This window comes from Larimichthys crocea, chromosome XXIV (genome assembly GCF_000972845.2).
Source record: "Larimichthys crocea isolate SSNF chromosome XXIV, L_crocea_2.0, whole genome shotgun sequence".
NCBI lineage: Eukaryota > Metazoa > Chordata > Actinopteri > Sciaenidae > Larimichthys > Larimichthys crocea.
The window spans coordinates 1,810,541-1,829,211 of NC_040034.1; the positions used below are offsets into that span (position 1 = coordinate 1,810,541).

The 18,671-nt window shown below is 39.2% G+C and overlaps 2 protein-coding genes across 3 annotated transcripts; one reads left to right on the plus strand and one right to left on the minus strand.

Annotated features, from left to right (window-relative positions):
• The first annotated feature begins 1,326 nt into the window (after nucleotides 1-1,326).
• Nucleotides 1,327-11,863, plus strand: ahi1 (Abelson helper integration site 1). Of its 2 annotated transcripts, XM_027274976.1 has the most exons (26): nucleotides 1,327-1,380; nucleotides 3,753-3,871; nucleotides 3,992-4,569; nucleotides 4,650-4,738; nucleotides 4,831-5,017; nucleotides 5,241-5,433; nucleotides 5,515-5,610; nucleotides 5,698-5,883; nucleotides 5,977-6,129; nucleotides 6,285-6,417; nucleotides 6,594-6,717; nucleotides 6,958-7,187; nucleotides 7,776-7,882; nucleotides 7,979-8,097; nucleotides 8,262-8,392; nucleotides 8,494-8,634; nucleotides 8,733-8,935; nucleotides 9,027-9,072; nucleotides 9,167-9,204; nucleotides 9,523-9,640; nucleotides 9,964-10,022; nucleotides 10,149-10,208; nucleotides 10,293-10,455; nucleotides 10,545-10,609; nucleotides 11,017-11,105; nucleotides 11,283-11,863. In XM_027274976.1, the coding sequence occupies exons 1-26, from the start codon at nucleotides 1,368-1,370 to the stop codon at nucleotides 11,461-11,463; spliced, it is 3,621 nt and encodes a 1,206-aa protein (XP_027130777.1). In that variant the 5' UTR covers nucleotides 1,327-1,367; the 3' UTR covers nucleotides 11,464-11,863. The 2 variants fall into 2 exon arrangements, with proteins under 2 accessions (XP_027130777.1, XP_027130779.1); XM_027274978.1 differs by lacking the exon at nucleotides 11,017-11,105 and having other exon boundaries at nucleotides 11,283-11,395.
• Nucleotides 11,864-12,106: 243 nt separating this feature from the next.
• On the minus strand, nucleotides 12,107-18,139 carry slc18b1 (solute carrier family 18 member B1). Its single transcript, XM_027275037.1, has 14 exons — nucleotides 17,949-18,139; nucleotides 17,587-17,724; nucleotides 16,053-16,148; nucleotides 15,869-15,942; nucleotides 15,147-15,294; nucleotides 14,801-14,957; nucleotides 14,561-14,697; nucleotides 14,381-14,482; nucleotides 14,198-14,289; nucleotides 13,979-14,074; nucleotides 13,822-13,896; nucleotides 13,622-13,715; nucleotides 13,215-13,264; nucleotides 12,107-13,070 (listed from the first exon to the last, which is right to left on the minus strand). The coding sequence occupies exons 4-14, from the start codon at nucleotides 15,916-15,918 to the stop codon at nucleotides 13,016-13,018; spliced, it is 1,056 nt and encodes a 351-aa protein (XP_027130838.1). The 5' UTR covers nucleotides 15,919-15,942; nucleotides 16,053-16,148; nucleotides 17,587-17,724; nucleotides 17,949-18,139; the 3' UTR covers nucleotides 12,107-13,015.
• Between the last annotated feature and the right edge of the window lie 532 nt (nucleotides 18,140-18,671).

Here is an 18,671-nt window from a genome sequence, read left to right on the forward strand (position 1 = left end):
ATCTCGGTAACACTACAAGGAAAGGACTGACTTCATAAAGCGCCTTTTACAAAGTTCTTTAAGTTAATGTCTCTTATACACCCATTCACACACATACTAATATATTTGGGAAACAAACAAGCACCCAAAACAACGTATGTAACTTTCAAAAGTGATGATTATAAATGTTTACTCCTTATGTAAGCACCAAACCAATGTATGTATTTTTTCTAATGCTGAGTGTTTACAGCTATAATCTGTGTAACACTGTTCTGTGATGATTAATATTGAAATATTTATATTTAACATTTAATCTGTGTCTATATCTACACACAGGTGTGTGTGTGTGTGTGTGTGTGTGTGTATGTGTATGTTAGTGCTTTTATTCCGAAAACCCTCATGTCACATCTACATTTCAGGATCTAGTTATTATAGACACAGATTAAATGTTAAATTTAAATATTTCAATATTTATCATCACAGTAACAGTGTTACACACATTAGTAGCTGTAAACATCAGCATTAGAAAATACATAGTTGGTTTGGTGCCTTACATAAGGGTAAACATTTATAATCATCACTTTGAAGTTACATTCGTTGTTTTGGTGCCTGTTTGTTTCCCAGATATATTAGTGTGTGTGGTGAATGGTGTATAAGAGGCATTAACTTAAAGAACTTTGTAGAAAGGCGCTTTATGAAGTTCAGTCCATTTCCTTGTATTAGTTTACCGGCAGATCTGCCACATCCAATATGGCGGCGACGTCGACGTACGATTCCGCCCAATACGCACCAATCAAACGTCAGGACAGAAAATCTGAATTACGTAACTATCTACGTGTTTACGTCATTACGTCGCTGCGTCACGAACATGTCCGGCACGCTCCGCCCTCGCTCGTGCCCTGTTGTGGTTGCTGGTAACCGTCCCCGCGTTGTTGCTGCAGTTAGCGGAAAGCTCATCACTGCGGGGGTAAACACGCACAGTTATCGCTTTATTAGCCCATATTCAGTCTTTAAAAACGGACCCGTGTGTGTGTTTGGTTCGTTTTTAGGACTCGGACTGTTTGTTGGAGGAGCTAAATCTTACCGTAACAAACGTGTTACGCTAAATATGCCACCGTTAGCACTTAGCACAAGCAACTAACACGGCTTGCTTTTTCTTTTCGGATATAAACAGTAAACAGGTCTTTGTTTACAACATATCTGCTGTATTTCGTATGAAACATCTAAAAATTTTATCTGTGTGTGGTATAATCCGCCCGAGTATGACCAGCACGGATTTTGTTGTGCAGCGTTATCCCTGTTTTTTTATTTTTGAATGAAAGCCTCGTCCCTCGGATTAACCGGCTGTGCATCCAGGATGACACACATGACGGGACTGTGCCCGCGAGATGCCAGCAGCAGGTGAGGTCCCCCCAAAACACAGCGTTAGAGAAATACTCTGATTTGTCTAAAGTAAAAGTAGTAATATCACAGCATAAAATACCTCGTTTAAGGTAAAAGTCAACAAAATATATTATTATATATCAAAAGTAAAAGTCCTCATTAAAGCTATACTCTTTTGTATTATATTTTCTATAGGTTTTTATAGTGCTTTGTATATTTGAGTGGATCATTAATCTATAAAAATACATAATCTCTTGTTGTTGATCAGGTTTGTCTGTATGTAAACAATGTATGAAAAAATGTGAAAACAGTACTTCAAAAATGTTACTGAAGTACAGAGCAATACTCTGATCCGTACTAAAGTAAAAGAGATAATCACGGATAAAAAACCTGTACAGGAAGTCTAAAACAAAATAACTTAATTATCAAAGAAAGTCCTTATAAAGCCAAAACCCTTCTTTTGGATGATATATTCTAGGGTTATATTTAAGCATGAAGTGCTGTAGGACAGTAAGTGAAGTGGACATAATTATAAAATCATAATTCTTAGTTGTTGATCAGGTTGTGCGTAGTGAAACAAATGTATGAATAAAATGTGGAAACAAGAGCTTTAAAATTGGACTGGGTGAAGTCAGAAGAATATCTCTGATCGTTACTAAGTAAAGTAGTAAATCACTGGATAAACAATACCTACAGGTTAAAGTGCACAACAAAAATTACGAATATTCATAAATAAAAGTCCTCATAAAGCGGAAATACCTCTTTGATGTAATTTATATCATATAGGTTTTTTATGGTGTGAGTATATTGAAGTGGATCATTAATTCTTTAAAAACATACATCTCTTAGTTGTGATCAGGTTTTGTCGTATGTAAACCAGTATGAATAAAATGTGAAAACAAGTACTTCAAAATTGTACTGAAGTCAGAAGAAATACTCTTATTACTGTTACTAAAGTAAAAGTAGTATATCACTGGATAAAAATAACCTTGTTACAGGTTAAAGTCTAAACAAAATTATATTTATTATCAAAAAGTAAGTCATCATAAGCTGAATTCCTTCTTGTTATTATATCTCTGATTATACTAGGTACTTACTTTAAACAGTTAGTATATTGATGGATAATTTATATCTATAAACCTACAGTCTCATTAGTTGTTGATCATGTTTCTCCTGTATGAACCCAATTGGCCCCCCTTCTTCTTTTCCCCGGTACCCCTCGTTGTTGTACCAAACCACACCAATCTTCAGCCCCTTCCATCTTTTACGTTGCACCTAGTCGTTTGCCGCTCTTTCCTCTGTATGACTATCATACATTGCTTCTATTCCTCCTCTCGTCTTTAGCATCACACTTTGTTTACACCCACATATCCCTTTCTATTATATTTATCATATAGGTTATTATTTAATGTTGTAGTATATTGAAGTGGATCATTAAATCTATAAAAATACATAATCTCTTAGTTATTGATCATGTTTTGTCTGTATGTAAACGAACGTAGTGCCGTTAAAAATACAATTTAAATCAGAAATGTGGAGCTGTATGAATAAAATGTGAAAACAAGTACTTCAAAATTGTACTGAAGTACAGAAGAAATACTCTGATCCGTTACTAAAGTAAAAGTAGTAATATCACAGGATAAAAATACCTTGTTACAGGTTAAAGTCTAAACAAAATATACTTTAATTATCAAAAGTAAGTCATCATAAAGCTGAATACCTTCTTTTGTATTATATTTATCATATACGTTATTATTTAAGCAGTATTTAGTGCTGTAGTTTATTGAAGTGGATTATTTAATCTATAAAAATACATAATCTCTTAGTTGTTGATCATGTTTTGTCTGTATGTAAACAAATGTATGAATAAAATGTGAAAACAAGTACTTCAAAATTGTACTGAAGTACAGAAGCAATACTCTGATCTGTTACTAAAGTAAAAGTAGTAATATCACTGGATAAAAACACCTTGTTTCAGGTTAAAGTCTAAACAAAATATACTTTAATTATCAAAAGTAAAAGTCCTTATAAAGCCAAATACCTTCTTTTGTATTATATTTATCATATAGGTTATTATTTAATGTTGTAGTATATTGAAGGGGATCATTAAATCTATAAAAATACATAATATCTTAGTTGTTGATCATGTTTTGTCTGTATGTAAACAAATGTAGTGCTGTAAAAATACAATTTAAATCAGAAATGTGGTGCTGTATGAATAAAATATAAAAGTGAGTACTTTAAAATTGTGCTAAAGTGCAGAACTTAAAGTAAATAGACAGTTTAAGATACATTTACCCTTCATAGCAGCACAGACAGTTATGATCATGTAGTATTAGGACCACACGTACTTTGCCCTTGAATGATGAATGCAACCTTTTTTTTTACAGGTGAGAGTGAAGACCGGGCAAAGACCCGGGAAAGATTCAATGAAGTGTTCAAGAAATACTCTGAGACAGACAAGAAGAAGGCGAAGAAGAAAACCACTGAAACTCAGGAGACCATTGTGGTATGTATTTTAATATGCACGGTTCTGCCTTCAGTTGTGGTGAACCTCACATCAAACTTTAAAGTTCTGATAGTTTAGTGTTCAAATACTAACATGCAGTATATATTTACATTTCTTTAGCTTCAGAATCTGAAAAAGAATCTCAACCTTGAGAAGGACACGGAGGAAGATGAGACCATCCTCCAGAACACGTATCACCCTGAACAGGGCAGCCCTCGCTACACCAAGAATAAACGAAGAGAGAGGGAGACAGCAGAGAAGGTTAATATCAACAACAGTAGAAACCAAGAGGAGATTCAAGCTTCAAAGGGCAAGAGGAAAAGTAAGAGGGAGCTTCCACCCCTCCCTGTACCTGAAGACACCTCAAGTCACATCCAGGAGGATGTGGACGCTTCCAAGTCTGAGATCGCTTTGGAGCCAGATGATTTAGATGGTGGAAAGGAACCAAAGAGAAAAAGTAAGAAGGGGAAAAGCAAAGGAGCGACAGAGGCCAAGGAGGAGAGTCAGGTGGAGGACACAGAGGACAAGCTGCTGCATGAATACCAGCAGCAGATTGTACAAGAGGAGCAGAGGACTTTAAAGAAGACAAGAGTCAAGTCTGAGGAAGATGTTGTCTCCCAGAACGTTCCGCTAAATAATGACGTCGGAAAGAAGAAAAAGAAAAAGCTGAAATCTGTAATCACACAGTCCGAAGCAGGGTGTGTATGTCTACTAATATGATATACATATGTTGTTTTTAGACTATTGTAGTAAGATTTAATGTTTTTCGGTCCACTAGGTATCAAGATGAAGATGCTGACCTGGATGCTGATGTGGAAAACGAAACAGAAACCAAGGGAAAGAAGAAAAAGAAGAAGACAAAACATGGTAACTGGATGCTCATTGTCAGGAAATCATTTAAAAAGTCCTTCTTTTTTTTAAAATGAAATTCATGTTTTTTTTTATTTCCAATTTTTCAGTTGTCAAAGAAGAGATTGAGACTGAGGCGGAAGTACCACAGCAGCCAACGTTTGACGACAGCCTCGTGCTGGGAGTGTACATCCACAGAACAGATCGCCTCAAGAACGAGCTACTGATCTCACACCCCATGGTGAAGATCCATGTTGTCGATGAAGTCACTGGACAGTATGTGAAGAAGGAAGACTGGTGAGAACGGACACTCTCAGACACCTACAGTACTGAAGTTCAGTGTTAAACACGTTGTGTTTTGTGTTTTCACATTGGCAGCAGCTGTGTTTCTTGTCTGTCGGAGTATACAGGGTGGTAAAATCATTAAATGAACACAACATACTGCACACCACCCAACTGTGGCTTCGGTATTTTTATGTATTTGCTTGTCAATTAAATTTCTTTGTCTTGTTTTTTATAGCCATCGTCCAGTCTCCTCATTTTACGAGCAAGAGAACGTTGACCACATTCTCCCCATCATGACTCAACCTTTCGACTTCAAGAAGAACAAATCAATCATCCCGGAGTGGCAGGAACAGATCATCTTCAATGAACGCTTTGGTTACTTTGTTCAACAAAACGATGAAAGCCCCAGAGTGCTTCTCTTCTTTGAAGTAAGAGACTGTTCAGTTAGACTTATTTGGCCAGTTTAAATGTAGCTGTCAGTAACTCTTTTATTCAAATGTTTCATCAAGATCCTGGACTTCATAACTATGGAAGAAGCGAGAGCCAATGTTGATGTTGACAAGCATGAGCGAGGATTCAGAAAGATTGCATGGGCGTTCCTCAAGGTACGATATTTTGTCTGGTTATTTAGAAAGAATTTGTTTTGAATTGCTCTCATATATTCATTTCATATTCTCTCCTGTACCTTCTAGCTTGTCGGCACAAATGGTGTGCTGAATATCGACAGTAAACTTCGCCTCCAGCTCTTCTGCCCTCCACCTCGGGCAAAACGACAGCCCAAAACAATTGAGGTGGTCGAGTGGTGGAGGAAATACCCCCGGAACAAATACGCATCCACTCTTTATGTTACGGTGAAAGGCATTAAACTCCCCGAGCATGTAAGTTACAGCTGCTATTAATTATTTCTATGTTTTTGAAGCCACGAGTAGATTCAGTAATTCATTGATGCTGAGATGGTTTCCGTTCTGCAGGTGGACCCAAGTATTCGGTCCATGATGGCGCTGCAGGAGGAGCGGGGCAGCACCTCCTACAGTGAGCTGCAGAATGAAGTCACTAAGAAAAGCCTGACACAACCGCTAGACAGCAAACCACCAGCGCTGAGATGGAGCAGGCTGCCGGGACAGGTTGGTGGAATTAAGAACTTTTATTTGATGAAACAGAAGTCAAAATAATATTTAGTTTTATAGAACAACATTCTCTGTCCGTAGACACAGACTTGGAAAAAACCTTGAAACACGGTTGACTGCATTGAAACGTTACCCGAGTCTTTCTGTTAAAGGTCTGTCGGATTCCCAACAAACTCATGCTGTCATTCCGCGGCGGTCAGATGGGCTGCTTCACGGTGCTCTTCTCTCACAGCGGGACAATACTGGCTGCTGCTTGTGCTGACAGAGACGCGTTCCCTGTTGTAGGTAAGCAACACCTCGTCTGTGACGCTCCTCTTCACACCTCAGCAGAAATCTCCAGCTAATTAACTCGCTTCCAGTCATAAACAGCCCTGGGGAATGGATTTAAGAGTCTACAGCTTCCAAACATATACAAAGAAATGTTGATGTGCAAAGAATAATTTATTCCTTTACTGTTTCAGTGTATGAGATTCCCTCTGGAAAGGTTTTGGCTGCCTTCAGTGGCCATCTGAAAATAGTCTACGATCTCTGCTGGTCCAGAGACGATCGGACTCTTTTGTCTGCCTCCTCTGATGGAACTGTCAGGTAGGTTTCTGTTTGTTACATCACAAAAAATCTCAGCGATTGAACAGTTGTCTATGAGGTGGCACCGCTGGTGAATGAATTGCTGTTCTTTGTGGCACCTCTAGAGGGAGGCAGTACTCTTTGTAATAAACGACTCGCTCTCTTTGTGTCGCCAGTGACACAGCATGTTTTTAGTAGTGATTTTGGAGTATTATTTAAAGAACACCGCATTACATCATCAGCTTTTCTTGCTTTTCTCAGAGAGTGGAACGTGGAGAGGCTTCTGGGTTCGGCACAAAAGGTGCTCCCTCATCCATCCTTTGTGTACTGTGCCCAGTACCACCCCACGGCCCAGAACCTGGTGGTGTCCGGCGGCTACGACTCTCTGGTGCGAGTGTGGAGACTCGATGTGGATGATGTGAATGGCCAGCTGCTGCAGGAGTTTGAGGGCCACAACAGTTTCATCAACACGGTTTGCTTTGACTCTGAAGGTGTGGTTGCATCTTTGTATAAGCGTATGAACCCTATCAGAAAGTAGTGTTTATGGTGTATACCTCTCACCCAGTGCATTTTATTTCCCTCATATTGAATGATATAAACTCATGGTTTTATTTTATTTCACATCCTGGCTTCAATATTTCCTGAGAACTCATTCAGTTTTTTGTACATGAGACGTACATTTAGCTGGCCTCTGCTTTCTTTGGTGTCTCTACTGATCACCAACATTGAATTTGTTTGGATTTTAATATACAATTCATAATCATAAACCAAAGTCCAAGGGCAGTGAACTCTGTTGCTACATCTGAGAACCTGAGATATCCTCCAGCTCTGAGATTATCTCTTAATCATAAGCTGCTGCCCACACCCTGCACACTGCAGCAAGCATGCCACCTGAAATGTCTGTCTGCATGTGAGCCTGCATGTGTGCACTGAGGGGGTTATATTTAGTATTTGTACTCTTACTATCTATTGTGTAGCTAATTTTGGTGCTCTCTTTATAAAATGTGCAACTTCTTTTGTAATATGAATGAAGAACGTTGTACTTCTCTTACAGTGTGTGTTCCTTTTGTTGTAATCAGGAAGAAGAATGTTCTCTGCAGACAACACAGGCCTGATCATCGTGTGGAGGACTTCAGTAAACGACAGCAAACACCGTCAGCCGTGTAATCGCTGGTGTATAGAGAAGGTACACAAGTATTTGATTCACACATACACACACACACACGGTGTGATTTGAAATTCGAAAGAAACGTGAAACTCGCGCGTGTTTTCATCTCGGCAGAAAATTAACGAGAGTGACCTCGGCGGCATCCCCATCAACATGATGCAGCTCCATCCAAACGGGCGGTGCCTCCTCATCCACGCCAAAGACAGCGTCCTGAGGATGATGGACTTGAGAATGTACGTAAGATAAAACAAAACTATGTTATGTAGCTTGAGTCGTCATCCTGTACTCACCATTTCAGAAAACACTACAACAACAGAATTACTTACAAATGAATTAAGTTTATTTTATTGCCTATTTTCTATTTATATGTTTTTAACATTCCACCTGGATCTTTCAGCCTGGCTGTGAAGAAGTACACAGGAGCAACAAACTACAGAGAAAGGATCTATAGCACTTTCACGCCATGTGGGAACTTCATCTTCTCCGGCAGCGAGGACGGGATGGCGTATGTCTGGAATACAGACACAGGTGAGAATCATGCCGTTGTTTTTTTTTTTCCTGTAACAAAGAGGCCAGTTTTTCAACAGTTGCTCCAGTGGCTCCAGCTGTCGGCTCTTTTGTCTCCTCAGGTGATCAAGTTGCGGTCTACTCCGAGCTTTGTTACCCGACCGCTCTCCACAGCGTGGCCTTCCACCCTCACGAAAACATGGTCGCTTTCTGTGCCTTCGGTCAGAGCCAGCCTGTCCACGTGTACCTGTATGATCGCAAAGGTTTGTGAAAACTGAGTCTCTCATCAGCTGCGTTCTTATTTTAGGCATCAAAATACAAAGTAGGCTAAAAAAAAAATGTGTCATCATTTATCACGCAGTTTCCCAGCTGGAAGTGCATAACATAAAAGCAGCATCGAGCGTGAGCAGGTCGGTTTCTGCAGACACAAGAACCATCAGAAACACGCCTGATCTGCCGGCGTTGCAGGATGCATCCGGCGCCGCAGCCATGGATCAGTTTGCCCAGGCGACGAGACTTGCAATGAAAATGCAGAGTGTTAAGGAGCAACTGAATTCCGTCCTTGTAAATACTCACTCTTTGTTACTTTTAGATTCAATTCAAGGAATTTCAATTCATCGTATACCAAACCTCACCCTGTCACGTCATTTTTTAGGAGCCAAATCGGAGATCTTCAACTTCAGGATACATTTATGAGCAAGGTAACTGTATGTGTTTTATATGATGAACATAACCAGTGCTGTCTCTTTAATAAGGTGCAAAATATTAAGTGTGTTTTATGTGTTTGGTTTGCAGACAAAATGGGGAGGAGCTTTACATCTGATTCTGGCACAGTGAGTTTCTGTTCACCACACCTTTGTATACTCCTTTCTTCTTTATTCAGGTCATAGGTGGTGATGTAAACTAACAGGCCCTTCCTGCCAATGTTGATTTTGTTCTCTAATCTCTGTCAAACCAAGCTTGTTCTCATGTTAGTGCTGAGGAAGGAAACGCCACAATAACGAGTCTAAAGTAGTTGACTTTGTACTGTACAAGAAAAATGCATTAGGAAGCCTTAAAGCAGGTCTACATGAAACAGGAAGCAGTTCTTAAATTTTGAAATAAAACAATTTTCTATGCAACTCAAGTCCAACTTTCTCTTTTTTTTAAAGATGGGATTAAATGCTTCGTTACCTCCTCCGTCTCTCCTGTCTCCGCACTCCAAGCTGCAGCTGTCTGGCTCTCTCGCGGAGCAGCTTATCCCCCAGGCAGCTCTCAGCACCCAAAACCGTGAGTGAGCTTATACGGTTAATCACACTGTTATGTGCGTTTTAACCAATGAACGGCTCTACTGCAAACTCTGTGCTACGTGAGGTCAAATATTTCTTAAGATTAGAGCTGTGTGACGTATAGCATGTGGGGACCACGACCAAATGCTTCCAGCATTGTGGTTTAGAGTCTGCTTAAGCATGTACACCGTACACAGAGACAAAGACGGACCTCTTGTGATTTTCACTTGTGTCCGTAAGTGATCTCTGTGAACTCAAGTCACTGTCTCGTGTTACAGATCAAGATGAAATATTTACTTTGCTGTTGTTTTCTCGTCGTTTCAGGCGGATTCAATCCAGTCGGTCAGCGTCTGAAAGGAGCCTCGTCTTTCAGGCTACAGTCGGTAAGGCTGGTGAAGCTGTTTTTGTCAACTGTGAACCAGATGAACAATACAGAACTGATTAGTCAAACATCAAAATGACTAAAGCTACTACGACATGATTCAAATAATGTCCCTTTTCTCCGTCAGACCCTTCCTGACCACATCTCTTCAGGCACCCACGTGGAAACCGACCCAATTCAACAAGTCGTAAGTGATCCACACCGCAGCTGTGAGCTCCGTCACATTCAACCTCTCGTATTCAACCCCCCCACCTCTGTGTTCCCCCTCTAGGTCGTCTCGCTGTACGACTACAGAGCGAATCGATCCGATGAGCTGACCATACGGCGTGGCGACGTCATCCACGTTCTGTACAAAGACAATGACAACTGGTGGTTTGGGCGTCTGGACAACGGGCAGCAGGGATATTTTCTTGCTTCTTACGTGGCGGATCAGAGTAAGTGGATTCTATTTTCTGCGATAGACGATGTGTAATGTGTACGAATCTACATGTGGTGCAGGATGCTGAGTTATTTTATATTGTAGGAGATTACAATGAGGGGGGTCATGCACACTCTGAGGAGACTGCCGAGAGGTCGACACCAACCAGGGTAAGGAGACAGAATAACACTGTGGCGTCGGTCCTGTGGGCTTAAAGGTGAAATCGTGTGGCTGTCGTCTAATCGCAGCTTTTCTTTCTTCTTCCTGTGTCTGTTTGGTAAAGTGATACTTCACCCCAGTCTTTGCTTTGACCATCAAATAATGAGATTAAACGGATAAAAACACACCTGCACAACGACATCCTGTTCCCACTTCCTCTTTATTCTATATGTTGATGTTCTGATCAAAACTGGCTTTCCACAGGCACTTTCTGTGCATGCATGCTTCCATGCTCCAGTGAGAGAGATTTAAAAAACATGATGGTTGTGGTCTATCTTTCAGTATCTCTACGGTGGGATATCTTTTCCTGTCTTCTTCCTTATTGTCATTTTATTTTCTCTCCTTTCCCCTTTTCAAGGTATCTGCTGCAATTAGTTCTTCTGGGGAGCTTAGGTTTCTCTCTGAGCCGACTCTTTCTGACACCGAACCTGAGTTGACTGATGCCAGGTAAATGGCTCGCTTTGGTAAATCCTCCTGACTTCATTCACAGGATCACAGTCACTGAACACAGCTCCAAGTGTTTCTTTCTCTTTAAGAAAAGGAGGAAGACACAGGTTTATGTTTGGCATATTGTAACACGTCTTAGAAATAACAAACACTGACTGTGAACTTTCCCCCCCTCAGAGCTAGAAGGAAAAAGAAAGTGAAAAAGCCAGAAGTCTCTGCACCTTCGTCTCAAGCCACCGTCTCAGATGCAGACGCTTTGGAGTCGGCCGGCACCAGGAGGAGAGCCCGATCCACAGACAGGCCTCTGCCAAAGAGACCCACGGGCCGGACTAACGGTGCCTTCCAGCCGGACACGTGAACTCATGGACACATGGTTGTTTTTATATGTTTTTAATGACAATTAACCATGCAGGTTTGTTGTATTTTTTACAGTTTATTTTTATTTTTATAATTAAGCAGTCGGTGTATTCATATTCTGTATTAATGTGTATTAATACAGAATTGTCAATTAAAAATTTGTCTTCACATGTTTACATATTTATTGACATAAGAATAAATTGTGCACATTTTTGCACCTATATAGAAAATATTTCTGTAATATTGTAGTTCTATTTTCTTAGCCCGTATGAGATTAAAAGTTTGTATATGACACTTCTTCACAGCTATAAAAATACAGATTATTCATGCTTTCTATAGACCATCATGTGAAGTCAAAGTTTTGATATCTAAAATGTTTAAATAAATACGCTTATGAGCTATTTTGATCATTATTGTGTTACATTTCCAGGACGTACCTGTGAAACAATGTGTGCGCTAAAAAAAAAAGTATTCTGCCAGTTGCAAACTTGAATATAATCCAAAATTATTGAATAGATTATGAATTATTTTAGAATATAGCTCATGTTTCAGTGGATCACTTTAAATATTAGTCTGCATGATGTCAGCTCAGGTCACCTTTAAACTTTATATTATTATGATAGAGTAAATAAACACAGTGAGTGTTTTTCATTTTCATATTTACTCTTTATTCAAATCAGTGCAAAAAACCTTTGTCACAAAAATGTCAGAAACACATAACGCTGACATAACGCTCCCGGTCATATTGAACTGTACTGTACATTCTGAGACGTTCATTGTGACCTGCGTAATACTTCATATCTGCTTCTTTTATATTAAAAATGTTGTCAGCAGCTCTTGACGTGTACCACACGAACATGAAATCCAACTCGTGATGTAGAAAAATAAGCTGATTAATACAGCAGGGAACAAAAGGCACATTTAGTTTGTGATCTGGTTCTGTGATTTCCAGTGGTCGAGTCTTTATTCAAGTTATTCATTTATTCATGTAAAATTCATCCAAAGTTACTAAACAGTATAAAATAATGTATTTAAATCCTAATGTCATAACTTCAAGTCAGTCATAGGGTTGCACCGCTTTGTTTTCGGCTGTTAGACAGCATCTACTACAAACACATAAATATTTATACGGCTGCCTGCAAATAAGTTATTTTTATTATTGATTCTTTTGATTATTTTCTAGATTCATTCATCATTTGATCTATCAGAAGGTGACATCTTTAGATGTCTTGTTTTGTCAGTACATACAGTTTAATATGACGTAAAACAGACTCAAGTAGAAAATATAAGAGAGAAAGAAAACAGCATTTCTGCCGTTCTCACATAAATAATTAACCATCTATCAAAATAGGTTATTTTTCTGTTTATGGACTGATCGTTGCAGCTTTAAAAACATCATATAAACATAATACTGTTACAAAAAATAACCCCCAAAGTAAAAAAAACAAAACACAATGATCAATTAAAAAAAGTTATTAAAAATAACAATGAAAGTTTGAAATCACAGTTTGTGCATTGTTCAATATGTTGTCTGTCCACATGTCGCTGAGGCTTCATTCGGTCAGGAGAGGAGTGCTTTCGTCTGTCGGTCGACTTTCTTCCCGCACGCTTAAATTCAAACATAAAAAGTGAGCGTTACACACATAAATGTCTGAATAACCTTCCACATTGTGTACGGTATGACGCTTCTAAATATGATGTATGACATACTTAAGATAAATCTGATTATCTCCATTTGAGGTTAATGATTACCTTTGTTGTCGCCGGTGTGCCAAGAGATAATACAAGCCGAGGAGGAAAGCCTGAGGACAGAGAGATCGCTGAGTTAATGTGCGTTAAAGCTGAGAAATGAGAATGACACGCTTCTTTTCTCTGTCGAGCCTCATGGTGTGTTTGACCCCTGAATGACTGACACATGCTTTCTCCATCCTTAAATAAGTACGCCATTAACTTCCACGGTTTCATGCTGCCTCTGTCACACTGGAAGCATTTCACAGACAATCAGCTGACATGACTAAGCCGAGTAATGACTGCAATCGTTTAATGATGATCAAACTGTAAACTGGGATCTTTCAAATTACAAGCAAGTGAGAGCGTCCCTACAATTTCCATGGCTTTGTGTGGATCATCATGCAAATGATGAACAAACTGATACTCACGCCAAGAAATGCCAAGCCTGCTTGGACAGTAGCTGCCCAATGAAAGTTCAGATGTTGCGTGATAAGTCCCCCGACTACCGGGCCATAAAACATCCTTTAAAAAGAAATAAAAACATTAAAAATCAAACAACCAGAAAAACTGGTCTAGAGCTTTTATCATCTCCTGAGCTCATCTTTTTTCTTGATTCAGAAAAACTTACCCCATGGACCAAACTGCCCCGAATAGCCCAGACACCATTCCAAGAGTGCTTAGTCCCTCTTCATATCCCTCTTCACTATACAGAGGAAAATAAAACAATGTGGAGCATGTGTTTCCCCTTTGCATAAACGTAGAAGAAAACATGTGAAGCCACTCACCGTGCACACACGATGAGCTCAGGGAATGTAGGAATTGTAGTCATGCCCAGAGAAAACCCAATAAAACCAAGCATGGCGATCACCAACCACAGCTGACTGCACACACACAAACAAAAACACACAATGTATCAATTAAAGGTTAAAGTAAAGGATCTGTTGATCCAGATAAAGCTCTGAATATAAGATCAGTCTTGTGTCATCTGTTGTTCATATGCTCACTTTGGGATGTGAAGGAAAGGGGCTGGACCGAGCAGACAGAAGCCAAGTGCTGTGGCGATACCGCCTGATACCATGAACCAAGACCTGGTGGCCTGATGGACACAGACACACAAGAGATTTCTTTAAGTTTAATATGCCAAACTTCTACATGAATACGTTATCCACATGTGCTTTGATACTCACAGGATATTTATCAGTAAAATACCCGATCAGAGGTGAAGCCAGACAGTACGGCAAGGACAAGCCAAGCATGATGAGTCCCACGTAGCCAGTCGAGAGACCAAACTAGATCAAACAAAGACAGTTCACATGAAGATCTTTCTTTTTACAGTTCAAGGTTTATCAGAACAAAAGGGAAATTACCGTCTCGATAGCAAACAGGGACAACGTGGCATCCAAGAAGCCCAGACCTGCACTAAGAGTGAAAATCACGTAGCAGATCAGGATTATTTTCACTTTGGTGAGAAGTCGAAAGAACGAATCCTTCGAGGGATTGGCATCTGAGCGGAACAGAAGCACAAAATATAGCTCGAGGTTACAAGCAGAGAGTGATTGAAATGACTGAAAATGAACAAATCACACGCTGAAATCTCCAACTGATACCGATGGATGGCAAGATGTATATGTTGAAAGGAACCATAATCAACAATAAACATCCAAGAAGCAAAAAAGGGACTTCGTATCCAAATGACTGGTAGGCCCATCCTCCGACCGGTGGCCCCAGAATGAGACCAAGTCCTGTGAAAATCTCCAAACTTCCCTAAAAAGACAGAGAGAGCACATTAAAATAGACATTTTTGTCAAATCTGAGAGCTTAAATGCTATTACTACTGTATGCCGTAATTTATTTATTAAGTTAAGTCACCGGGAGACGAGGGACACACAAAACAACCCCAACTAGAATGCTTTTTCTGTTTGCTCGTGATTCTGAATACTCGCCTGCACTCACCAAAACAGTCGCTACATTGTTTGGGAATATTTTCCCCATCATAGCAACGGTGGAAGTCATCGCACCAGCGAAGCCCACTGCGTCGATGGACCTCACTATGAAGCACAGGGCAATGAAAACAGGCCCGTCGGGAACCCGGTCGAGTAATCTGCAAGAAAAGCAGAACGACTGAAACAAATCCAGGCTGACGGAAGATATTACAACTAGGAATAATAGTTTATACACATATAAATAAGTGATTAACAATAAAGTCAGTCATTTTTCTGGATTTTCTTACTGTCAACAAATCCCATGAAAACACCAACAAACGTCTCTCAAAACCTTCAAACTTTCCCACCCTGTCTTTGGCTCTCAGCCCCAGTTCCATTCATTCCTACTGATGAAAATGGGTCAAATATATTGTTTTGTCTATTTTAAAAAAGGCTAAATAACAACCCAAAACAGCCGGGCACTGCAAACACCATACGGACAGTAAACGGTGAATTTGTTGGAACTATTTTGACCTGAAAAAATGGTGTACATGGATTCAGATCACGATAAATCTGTGCTTTTATTAATTTGATAGTCAGAAAAACAATGGAGCTGTTTGACACAGAGAAATAAGATATTGAGCATTTCTGACTGTCTTCAAAAGCTCTAAAAGACAGTTACAGTTACAATATTACGAGTAACAACTGTACAGAGTATATTTCTGTGGCCGTCATCATTATTGACACACTTACCCAAACATGATGGTGCAGCCTGACGACACAAAGAGTCCCATAACGAGCATGAACTTTGCACCGATCTGGACGATCTGATACAACAAACGAACAGAGATAAAAATTACTGTACACCTGGGCGGCAAATCACACTTCACACGTGACAAACTGATAAAGAAATACTGTAAATACCATATATACTTACATATCTTCCCAGTATCAATGAACCGAATAAATTGCAGACAGCATAGCAGCCGAATATGAGTCCAACGACGGTCTGACTGGCTCCTTTCTTCACTGCCTGCGCAGAAATATTAGTGTTAGACATTTATATGTCCTCTGTATAAGATGAGTCATCAAAGAACTGTTCCTATGAATTTATCATATGTATTTGTTATTTATTTACCCTCTGTCACTCCACAGTGCCCTAACTTTATTACAGTTATTACACATGATGCCTGCCTGATCTTACCTGAGAACTTATGTCCAGTGAGATTAACAAAGCCAATGATTCACTGGCCTTCAGGGAGGGTAGCACATGATTACTCATTCATCCCACTGAGGAGAGGAGTTTGTCTCAACTATTCCTGTATCCTGTCCTGCAATAGCTACAACATCCTCAAGGTTATGCCCTGTTTGATCAGACTGTTTGTTATCGGATATCTCCAAACTTTATCGTGAAAAGTCAACAATCTGTATTTTAGCACAGGCAGTAATGAACTGAATATTTTCTGTTAATACAGATATTTCTGCAGATATTGTTGTTGTGTGTCTGGCAGAACATCATGTCACATGTCTTATCTGACGTCCTCGGCCTCCAGCAACAGAAACTCACTTCAGTCCACATTAAACAGGAGGTTAAAACGCTACAAACAAATGCCATAAACCGCATCAACGGTGTCAAACAATACACGTATGGATGTATAATATGTTGGCACAAACTGTACTCCACTGGCAAAAAGACAAACTCAGTGTAGAAGGCAGATAAATGTGTAAACAAAGGAGCAGGAATATAAGGTGTGAATACTAAAATAGTATATCTCAGTGTTTGCTTTTGTGGTTCTGTAAATGTATATTGTGTTTAAACGGAAAATAAGTAGTCAGTGTGGTGGTCAAACTCTAGTTTCACTCACTAACAAATACTAGTTGTAAATTCAGGTAAAAGTCATTAATAAAAACAACTCTTGTGTTGCCATGTTAATGGATTAAAATAAAACAGAAGGGTTAAACACCAGCTCCATGTGTTCTTAACGATGCCCTAGAACTAATCTATGAAACTTAAGCAGATTGTTAAAGGCAGCCTATTTAAAGTTTTGCTGAAAAGTGGTTACTGTGGTCACAAGTGGGCGTTACGGGATGAAGCTTTGTTTAATGCAGTGGAAAAACCTGTATATATATATATATATCTATATATATCTACTATATATATTATCTATATATATATATATATATATATATATATATATTACCTTGGCTAACTAGGGTCATTTTTCTCTGTAATCCCTCAAACACACTGTGTTACACCAGCACAGAGGAGTGAGCATGTTTGAAATATCTAAAGTTGCTGAGATTAGTTCAGATTATCCACCCTACTGCTCTACCAACCAGGTAAGCCTGCAGCAGCAAAAGCCCTGTGAGTGTGTTTATGTTGACAATGAATGAAAAATGTATTTATTCTCCCAAGAGGTCACAGTTCAAGATGTGACCTTCATTACACCTGTGAAAGAGTTTGATCTTACCTCATTAGGGAAAAACGGCCTATATTGAGTAACAGATCATTGAACTGAAGTTGACAGATGCCATTTGATATTAATGTGAGATCTGCTGTCTGGTCATCCTCGGGGGAGGATCTGTTGATTCAGCCTGAGTGTGGTTATCTGTCATGAAACAAAAAGAGAAAAAAAAGGGAATGAAAAAGAGTGAAGGAACAGAAAAAAGGAAAATGAGCTTTGACATTAATTCATGTCGAGGACGCATTTTAATTTAAAAGCTTCTTCAGCTTGATTTATTATTATTATATTTTATATTATTATTATTATTATTATTATTATTTATATTATTATATTATGAATAATGAATAACCCGGACAGGAGTCACCAACCTGTTTGCTGCAGATCAGGGTCCGGGTCCATTTCTGAGGTTTTTATTTCCAAGGTTTCGATTTTCAGATTAAAAGTCCCGAGAACATGAACAGCCGAGCAGCCCTGAGACGATCTATGGAGAGACAGGAGACCACAGACAGACTGGACACAGTATGTGTGTGTGTGTGTGTGTGTGTGCGTATTTCCTCATTCAGCGTCAAAACAGAAAACATTCCCACACTGCCTTCAAAATAAAAGCCCCCATACGCAGCTTCCGGAGGTTTAAACGAGTCTGCCTTTCTAAATTAATTATTAATAAATATATTTTAACACAAATACAAGAGCTACACTATTATTTTTTTAAATAATTGAATATGTGATTTAATTTGTGGGATTGCTTAGTAAATCTTTGTTTTGTGTGTTTTTATTGTGACAAATTTTAAAATTAAATGTTCGAAAAATCTTAAATTTAGTTACACCAAGTTATTATCACAATATTCCTGATAAAAAAATAAATATTTTATTTATTTTTATTTCCGGTGACGCTCTTGAAGGCCTCGTGACTCCTTGTGATTCCTGGGACTTGTTTGCCCTGAGTTTGGACTGTAAGGCTCTGCCTCCCACAGTGAGGGCTCACACACTCTTTAGAAAGGAGGATAGAGTGACTGAAGGCAAAGACCCTTTCTAATGTAGACTGTCACAGACAGTATAAAACAGACACAGTATAAAGGTAGACTGATTGG

Coding starts and splice junctions, on each gene's coding strand:
- ahi1 (XM_027274976.1), top strand. Junction 6,418..6,593: donor AGACGCGTTCCCTGTTGTAG/GTAAGCAACACC, acceptor TTACTGTTTCAG/TGTATGAGATTCCCTCTGGA. Junction 9,073..9,166: donor AGGATACATTTATGAGCAAG/GTAACTGTATGT, acceptor TTTGGTTTGCAG/ACAAAATGGGGAGGAGCTTT.
- slc18b1 (XM_027275037.1), bottom strand. CDS start 15,918: ATGCTCGTTATGGGACTCTTTGTGTCGTCAGGCTGCACCATCATGTTT. Junction 15,295..15,868: donor GGCTGCACCATCATGTTTGG/GTAAGTGTGTCA, acceptor CTTTTCTTGCAG/ATTACTCGACCGGGTTCCCG. Junction 13,716..13,821: donor GGGGCAGTTTGGTCCATGGG/GTAAGTTTTTCT, acceptor TTCTTTTTAAAG/GATGTTTTATGGCCCGGTAG.